Source organism: Etheostoma cragini, chromosome 8, assembly GCF_013103735.1.
Source record: "Etheostoma cragini isolate CJK2018 chromosome 8, CSU_Ecrag_1.0, whole genome shotgun sequence".
Classification (NCBI taxonomy): Eukaryota; Metazoa; Chordata; class Actinopteri; order Perciformes; family Percidae; genus Etheostoma; species Etheostoma cragini.
In genome coordinates this window covers 2,673,808-2,683,191 of record NC_048414.1, presented here as the reverse complement: position 1 = coordinate 2,683,191, position 9,384 = coordinate 2,673,808, and the positions used below count along the sequence as shown (strand labels likewise).

The 9,384-nt window shown below is 38.3% G+C and overlaps 1 protein-coding gene across 1 annotated transcript; it reads right to left on the bottom strand.

Moving 5' to 3' along the window:
- Positions 1 to 2,097: 2,097 nt before the first annotated feature.
- LOC117949600 lies at positions 2,098 to 8,337 on the bottom strand. The gene is made up of 4 exons (XM_034879982.1): positions 8,055 to 8,337; positions 3,432 to 3,666; positions 2,945 to 3,082; positions 2,098 to 2,578 (listed from the first exon to the last, which is right to left on the bottom strand). Exons 1-4 carry the CDS (start codon positions 8,216 to 8,218, stop codon positions 2,309 to 2,311), a joined length of 807 nt encoding a protein of 268 aa, XP_034735873.1. The 5' UTR covers positions 8,219 to 8,337; the 3' UTR covers positions 2,098 to 2,308.
- Positions 8,338 to 9,384: the final 1,047 nt, after the last annotated feature.

The following is a 9,384-nucleotide window of genomic DNA, read 5'->3' as shown; positions in this document are numbered from 1 at the left end:
GGAAAATGGCTGCAATGAAACAAAGAGTGAAAAATTTAAAGGGGTCTGAATACTTTCCGTACCCACTGTATATATATGCGTATATATGTATATATATATATTCGCTGGAACGCCAGGATTCATAGCACCACTTTATTTTTTTCAACGCCTCACGACAAAGCGGAAACAGGAAGCTTGAACAAGCTCGAGGTTAACCGGAGGCCAGGACTCTCTGAGTGACTGCAAGTCTCTCTTGTGAACTTACTGGGTTAAGATGAGTTATTTGATGATGAATGAGAGGCTTGATCTGGTGAAGTAGGTCATCCAATCAAATCAAAGCATGGACGGCAATGCTGCTGCAAACAATTTCTAATAATGGAAGAACTTCCACTCTCTTGATACTGCTTCTGAACTGGTTGTAGTTCCACCAGAATTCCACTTGGGGCGCTCACAAGCCAGTGCAGAATGAAGGGGACTCCATGAAGCTATGCCCCTTAAAAATCAACTTTTCTCAGGATATATAATTTTCTGCATTTGAAAGGAGAGCTGTGTGCTTTTAAAAGAAATTTGTGACAAAGCCCAATTAATAGACAAGAAGTTCTGCAGGCCATCAAACAACATGTTGGTAAAAGCCCCGGCCCTGATGGTCTGTCTGCAGAGTTTTATCAGTTAAATATCAATGAAGTAATAAATGTCCTTACAGAGATGTATAATGAAGGACTGAACACAGGCTGTATGGGGAAATCATTTTATCAGGGTGTAATGTGCTTATTGTATAAAAAAGATGATGAAAATGACTGTGAGGTCAAGCAGTTAAGCAAGAGGAGTCACGAGAGACATTCAAAAGTACGGGTTTTTATTTCCCAAGAATAGTTACAAAAAAATGAAAATAAAGTTTTGGGCCCTTAAAAGAGTTCAAATAAACAGACGGTAACTAAGGCTCTGAACATAAAGACTCAAGAAAAGAAAAAAAGAAACAAAGGAGACTTATGTATGGGCTGATCAGACCCATTTAAACACACAGGGGAAGACAAACAATAACTACACACTAACTACAGAAACACAAATAATGCCCAACCTACCTACAAATGTATTCTGAATAAAATATACTTTTACTTATCTTAACTCAACAAAAATTACTCAATATAAATCTAAACCCCAGAATACCTACAGAGAGAATGAAGCTACCCCCCCCCCCCTGTACATTGTGTGATATTAACATTAAAGTAAAGGATGAAACTAAAATCCTGGGTTTAACCTTTTGTAATAAAAACTGTAGTGAGACAAACTGGGAGAGTAAACTCAGTGAGGTCAAAGAGGAAGTAAAAACAAACGGCAAAATAAAAGAAATTACAAAAAGAGAAATCTTGTATAAAAGCAAAGAATATGAGGGGTTGGGGGCAGTAGATATGGGAATAAGATTAAATATCGTCTTTGTGAAAAATGTATCAGCAGCCATCTCAACAAATGTTCTCTGGGTCGAGGAGCGCTCCAGGTGGAGGAAGAGGAGAGGCCGAGCCAGAACATATTGTTAGATATCATGATTTTATAGATAGATAGAATATGATAAACTTAAAATTGACTGGAATGGCCTTTAAAGTAAAATGTTTTATTTATTTTTTAAATCAATGATTTTAATTGGGGTGGTTATATTAATTACAAACATGTAGGCTATCACACGACGAAGGAACCCTGCTCCTGAAATTTAAAAACAATTATAAGAACCTCTCAGAGAGCACACAGGATATGAGGTGGATGACGTCTGTGAACAGACTTCCTGTGAGAGCTGTTGTGTCTTGGAGTTGCTAGGTAACAACTAAAACATGTCCAATGATCACGTGTAACGATGATGAGACACAACAGCATCTCCTCATGGATTGTTTCAGAGAAGCAGAAGTATGGGACTAAATGAAAGTGTATGGTGTAAAGTTCAATGTGTCCTGTAAATCTGTAATGTATTGTATCATGGACAATGTTTTATAAGGAGCTTATACAAATAATCATATGCATGCTTCAAGTTATGGAAGACTAGTGCTGTATGATCTCACAACAGACAATAATAACCAGCAATGAAGTTTGCAAGCAAGAGCTCACTGAGCTGAGAAGAAGATCTCGAGATAAAAATCAGCTTCTTCCTTGGGACATTCTTAACTTGTAACATTTTGCACTTTAGCACATGCACTTTAGGCCACTATTTGCACTTTATGGTTATGTTTGCTGTCTTTTGTGGGTTTTTTTTGCTCTCTAATGTATGCCAATTGTTGATAACCTGTATTTTATAAAACTTTAATGAAGCACTTTAAACAAAATAATAGAAACCAATAAGTGATCACACCTCTTTCAACAGAAGGCCATACGGACGGATGGCCTTTCTGACGATCTCTTTTTCCTCTTCCAGTGATGCTCTTTCGTGAATTTGAACCAGCCAGAAATCTTTCCTTTGACAAACCTGCCGCTCCCCGGGGTTGATGCGATTCTGCATAATCACCTTGTACTTCTTTCTTGTGCTGTTGGCGGTGAATTCAACGGCAAAACGCTCTGCTATGTCGATGTCTGGAGTAGAATAAATCCCAAGGCCATAACGTTGACCGGGGCCTTTCTGTTAAATAAAAGCATAAATTAGAATTTATTAACTTTCATCAATATTTTGTCACAGATAATATTTAGAAAACTACGAGGTTTATACATACATACATATACATAAACAAAATCTAGTCTCATATCACGATAACAATACAATACCAATATATGGCCCAGCTTTACATACACACATATACTTATATATATATACTGTGTATATATACTGTATAATATATACAGTATATATATATATACAGTATATATATACAGAGTGTGTACATACAGTATATATACATATACAGTATTTATATATACATTTACAGTATATAAACACATGTATATACATACATACATACATATATATGTACATATATAGTATATATACCTTGTAGTTTTCTCCGATGATGGCTTCCACAAATTTCTCCTGTGTCCCATGGTAGGACACAGGCCACTCCCCCGACACTGACTGGGTGCTGCGGAATTGGTTTCCCAGCCAGGCGTTGTCACCAAACTCATCCAGGACCTGAGTCAATTACAAAAAATCATAAATATTTAAATATGCAACCACTGTCCTTGGAACCACACACAACAGGAAGTCAGGATTTTCAGGGCTGTTAAAGGAGGCTGTGATTATCCCTGAAGGAAAATATTATACTACTTTGAAATGTCTTTATATGAAATGTCTGTTACTACAGGAAATGTCTTTTTACCAGTTTTTTAGTGCCACGAGTTAAAGGCCTCATAAAGGCCAATGGGTCAAAGGAAGTTCATAGGTTTAGAATAAATGACTGTGTTGTTTAACTGTCTAGAAATGCTTAATACAGAAAAACCTTGATGATTCAAAAGTCAAACCAAAATGAACTCATATTCACCTTGAGGGCAAAACGCTGCCAACCACACGGGCGTTTGTACTTCTCATCACCTCTGAAATATACTCTAGTGTCGTTCAACTTAGTGAAGTCATAGTCATAACGTGGGTCAAGGTGTTTGTAGGACCAGTTGTAATCGAGCTGGAGGCCTAAACGTCCATCACCACGTTTACGGATGTCCTTTGGCAGGCTGATGTCAGACTCCCAGTCTGGATTTGCTCCTGCGAGATGTTGGTTCCTGTACACGGTAGACAGAAGGAGAGATGCAATTTCAAAGCACATTAATGGTCTTTTCATATCATCCTGCACATCTGATGCATTCTGGTCCATCGCTGTCAGGCATTTACTTTTTTTTTTCATAAATCAATTCCATTGGTCACCCTCTCTACATCTGTCAATTGTTTACAAATGTTTCAACAGTGACAATGAGTCAACCTGCTGTAAATCGTTCTGTGACTTCACAGGAAAAACGGACCCAAGCAGAGGCATCAGGGACCGGGGAACGGACCCCCGGAAGAAAACAGGGGAGGGACATGTCTTTTTATTCTTCATTGGGGGAGGGTGACCCGAGGTTTGTTTTCATGAAAACAGCAGAATTTTAAAAGCGGCTTGTTCGGTGCATATTTTTCCATGTAGCTCTGAGTCTTGGTCCCCCATCCCTAGCAGATGGGTCTGACCCATACACAGATTTTGTTGGGGGGCGGGGGGGGGGCTGAAATGGGTAATTGCATTGTTTAAAAAAATGAGTGGAATAAATACATCTGGCATGACCAGATATTTTACAAATATTTTAAATAACACAAAACAACTAAATGGTGATAATAAATCTCATTTCATGTACTGCTTTAGTAAAAAATATATTCCCAGGCTGACGATGGGTGCAGCAGGACACACAAAACGAAAATTAGCCTACTATTGCACTAGTGTGGACATCTTGCTGTGCCAATGTTGCAATAAAGGTTGCCTAAATGCCATATATAGAAATTTGCTGTTAGCTTACTAATTGATTGGGCGTCTTGTGTAAAATTAGACTTTTATACATTTTATTCCACTTTAAATATTGACATGTATATGTTTGTGCTCGTGCTGTGTTCCCCAAGTGGTACAAGAGTGTATGGCTGCAGTCTGGAGACCTCCTGTCTCATGTCCTCCCAGCTAGCGCCGTCCCCGACTTTTCAAAAAAGAAATTGTGTGTTGTCCGCCATGTCTTTGTACTTTTGTGTTTTTGGATGTTTTTTAACAAAACATTACAAGAGCTAAAATAAAAGCCTGCGTGTCTGTGTTGAATGTGTTATTACTCAGTGTGTTTTGTTGAATGGTCTCACTATATTTTTATTTATTTCTTTATTTCATGTGAAAACTACTTTACTAGAGAAGAAACTTAGTATTTGAAATAACGCAGTAAAGCAGAGAGTGTCCGTTTAGTTTCCATACTTCATCTACTGAAATTGCCACAATAACAGTTGAGTGTGATCCATAAGATGAGAAAGCAGAGGTTAAAGCATGTATGTTATGGCTGGGTATTTGTACATCTTTGCCAAGCATAGACTAGTAGAGAAGGCATCAATAAAAAGATGTGGAGGGTCATGCCTCTTATCCCAATCATTTTACAGGGTCAAAGAAAACTAACTGTCAAAGGGAGGGTGAAGTCTATTTTGACTAAAGGTCCCAAAACTCCTCTGGTTAAATAAGTAACGACCAGTCACTTAATTAAAACTATATAAAAAATAGCATTCCTTCACTGTCAGTCAGGTTTACTGTTAGAGGTCATTTGTTATCATCAGATGGAACATTACACAGTTTCAGAAACATTTAAAACTGACATATGGTCAAGTATCACTGATAAAGGACTTGCATTTTTGCTGAACAATAGCACTTGGTGACAAGTTCATTGCATGTCCTGTATGTGCTTCACAATAAAAGCCCCACATTATTTGACAGGTGAATGTTTTTTATGTGAATAAGATCATGCATTCATCTTTTCCTGTAAATTCCTTGTAATTTGAATCCTGCACAGGGAAAGCAGTAACAATGAACACTGCTGTATAGAGATGAAATTACTGAATGAAGGAATGTCGACCAGTATCAAAAACTAAGTTTAAAATAATAATAGTCTTAAGAATGTTAACTTTAAAACATGACACGGAAATATGAGTGTATTCATTTTATTTTTCAAGTCATAACAGCAACTTTAAATTGTATACAAACTCCCCCGCCCCCGGACTCTTGCTGCTGGTATGGTTGGGAGGATTCGGAGCCGCCTATTGGCGAGCAGCGGTGACTGCAAGACAAAACTGTTTAATAAACATGAGCTTTTTTTTCTTTCAGTCCCGCTCTTGTGTATTGAATCTATAATATTCTCTAAACTAAAAAAAATCCATTCTATACTATATTTTAGCAGTCCACATAACCGGCTCTACACTATAAAGCAGTAGCGTCACCTTAACGTACTCTTGCATTGCCCGATTTTCTGGGTACTCCGGAAAGCATTCCGGGATGGGAGAAAAAACGTGCTCTGGTTTATTGGCATTTCTATAAACCAATCACAATCATGTTGGGTGGAGCAACAGCGCAAAATAGCCTCGAGAAGGAACTTGATTTGGTGGAACATGTGTACGTTAAAAGGTAGTTTTAGTCGTACAACAGAAAACTCTGATTGGACAGGTAGTCTAGTTAGCTGTCTGGATTTACCCTGCAGAGATCTGAGGACCAGGTAACCATAGTCCTCATAAGTCCACTGGACTTTGAAATGCCAACACAAAGGAAGCGGAAGGTAACAAAAAAAAAGGTAATACGGCAGAAGGTCTTGGATTTAGACTACCTTAATGACCAAAGTGACAAGTAGCAAAGGGCAGCATCCCACAGGGGTAAAGGGAACTTTTCAACAACAGCTCAGTAGTGTGTCTGTGAGGCTGACAATGTTTAAGGGTACTTTGTTTTCATTCAACTTGGACCCTAATATCCCATGTTTTGTGATTAATTGACTGACAGGACAAAAATCTTTGATAATAGTCCAGATTTAACAGCGTTCCATTTGTACTCTGAGGTAAGATTTTCCAAGGTCAAAGTCGGATACGCGCCCCCTTGACCTCACCATACCCGAAGCTCAAAATCCATTTTTGACATGGTTGCTCCGTGCATCAGCAGTTGTGAAATCTGTAGTATCATACAGTTATAAGCACTTCTGTCTTATTTGTGTCTCCCAAAATCCAACATACACACCATCTGTGTAATGCGTTGTTACTGTTGAGTTATAAAAAAGTTATAAACTTCGTATGATGCAGCCAGGATAGGATTAAGAAGCATTGGGTCTGTAAAGAGGTCAGGATGGGCCTTTTTTCTTGTACCTCACCTACCCCCTCTGTCTCTGCCAGATAAATAGAACTGAAAACTATTTAACATATAGAAAGAACCCGATTGTTTCACACCAGGAAGTAGCCTTATGTCTCCTGTCCCCTGGGGTCCTGGTCTAGGCTAAGACAATACAATGCTAATTAAACTCTTGATGTTAGTTTCACATTTACACAACAGAAACTTTTGTTCTGTAACCAAAACGACCCCCAAAGGTGCAGTGTTAGAAAGCAGGTTGTCATTTGTCAACATCGGACCAATGAGAATGGATTTGTATGTGCCAGGTGAAAAGGAACCGCCCTTAGATGCAGGGAATAAAACTGTGGGACTTAGGACTTTTCATGACTGGTTTCACGTGACTCCATCAGGGGGAAGCGTGGATCCAGTCCGCTGTCAGCTGCAGTGTTATCATGTAGGTCTGTATTGTCTTTGTCTTATCATCTTCATCACTGCTGTTGCATTAAACCTTTTCCTAAATTCTCAATTCGACCAACAGCCTCCTTTTCCTCAGAGATCCGCACGAACGCGAAGCTAGTTATAAATTTCTAACATTACCAATTTGTATTTGCTAACAAAGGTTAACCTGGAGGTAATGGAACAGCCAACACCGTGACACCATTCACAGAAATAAGGAAATTAACCCACTTCTGTAAATAACATCACAGAGTACAGTCTAGACCTGCTCTTTTATGAAAGACGCTGTGAGATAACTGTTAAAGTTGAAATTTATTTGAACTTATTCTTTGATTATGGCGGGTAAGGGAAATTACGTAGGCCAGATATCTGCAATGTTATTTAAGATGTGTGATGAGTTGAATGTTGTTGTCAGTAACGTTTGCAGATACCTGTAATTCAGTTTTGACTAGGCAAAACTGAATTACAGATATCTCTGTTGTTTTGACTAGTCACAGTTACGTTACAGATATCTTGAATGGCAATTCCAACAATCCAAAATGTAATTACAATTATAGTTAGAAAGACGTTGTTGATATCTACAATGTTAATTCAATGTTAAAAGTGCTTGCCATATACATGTTAGACCATTTTTGTTTAACATTGAAACAGCTCAGAAATCGCTTTTGCCAAACTCACCAGACTATTATAGTGATTTCCGATTTTTTTTAACCTGTTGTTAAACTCGACCTCCCTTGGGTTATACCAAAAAAAAGAATTCCTATCTACAGCATAAAGCCGAAACCCAATTGCAAATCGTTAACAAACAATAGGCTAATACTCAGCATGGATGGGAACAAAGAAGACATTTGCAATAGTTACCCGCTTCTACGACCACACAGCGCTAAAGGGATGAAGTCATGGATGGTCACCTCCTTCTTGGACCTTCCTCCAGAAGCGTCACATTCCATTCCATCTTCTGGTCTTTCAACTCCGGCATGGCAGAGCACGTTTAAAGCTTCAAGTACAACTTCTGTCTTGATCATCTTGCTGATGTCTTTAAAGGTTCTGGCTGCTTGGCTCGCTTCTTCCAGCTAAAAATACAGTCTGAACGTTGAACTTGGCTCACTTTTGTAATGCCTCAATTTTAGATCCTCCCATTTGAAACACGGGGAGTTTCCAGAGTTTTTTTTTTTCTCAAAGTGAAACCTAAAAGATGTTGCACTCACTTCTTATGGCTTCAAGACATCTGAAGTAAACCACAAAAAATGCTCATGGAGAGGCTGTTACGACAAGAGTTGCTGCGTCCGTCCTGTTCTCTAAGTAAACGTTATCAATCCACCTAGATACCTGTTCCGTTTGTACAACTAAATAAAAATGTCCTTCCTCACGCATGAACGCTAAATATTATTATTTTATCATCTTATATTCCTAAGAATTGAAGTTCATGTCCAGTTTCCCCTGACTTTTATTGATTAGGACCGGCTTGTGATAGCGTTAAAAGTAGATGATCAGTTTTAAAACATATACATATAATTTAAGCTCTTTTAAAAAAGTAATGCTTACATCGGTGTTCATGTGAGAAACTTTTGTGTCTATACTAAACCAGTCATCTTACAGTGAGGCGAGCGTTTCAAGTCACCAAACCACCTTAATCACACAAAGTGTTCATAAAGTGCCACTTTAGAGTGTGTTGCATACTCAACACAACATAAGAGAAAATGTTGTGGGCATGTCTGTCATCAATCAACCTACCGTTAAACGCCTCTTTTCCAGAGAATCGCTGGTTGCACTGTGACCATTGTTCTCTGAGTAAAAGTTAAAGCTGTTCCTTTTGTACAACTAAATAAAGATGTCACGCTTCACACATGAATGGTAAATAAAATGAAGGGGGTGTCTGAGGTGAGTGGTGGTGTTAGGTAGGTAGACATTTTTTTTTAAATTATTTCTTGGGGCTTTTCCACCTTTATTTTTTTAGAACGCTAGGTGAGAAAGGGGAAGACATGCAGGAAAATGTCACGGGTCGGATTCGAATTCTCGACCTCTGCATCGAGAATTTCACCCTAACAAATAACTTTAGATTTAAGATTCAGTGCAGAAGGTGCAGGTGTTTATTTTATTTTTTTATCACAATTATTTTATCATCTTATATTCCTGAGAATAAAAGTTCATGTCCAGTTTCCCCTGACTTTTATTGATTAAGACCGGCTTG

Coding starts and splice junctions, on each gene's coding strand:
- LOC117949600 (XM_034879982.1), bottom strand. CDS start 8,218: ATGATCAAGACAGAAGTTGTACTTGAAGCTTTAAACGTGCTCTGCCAT. Junction 3,667..8,054: donor CTGTGTGGTCGTAGAAGCGG/GTAACTATTGCA, acceptor TACCGTGTACAG/GAACCAACATCTCGCAGGAG. Junction 2,579..2,944: donor TCATCGGAGAAAACTACAAG/GTATATATACTA, acceptor TTTATTTAACAG/AAAGGCCCCGGTCAACGTTA.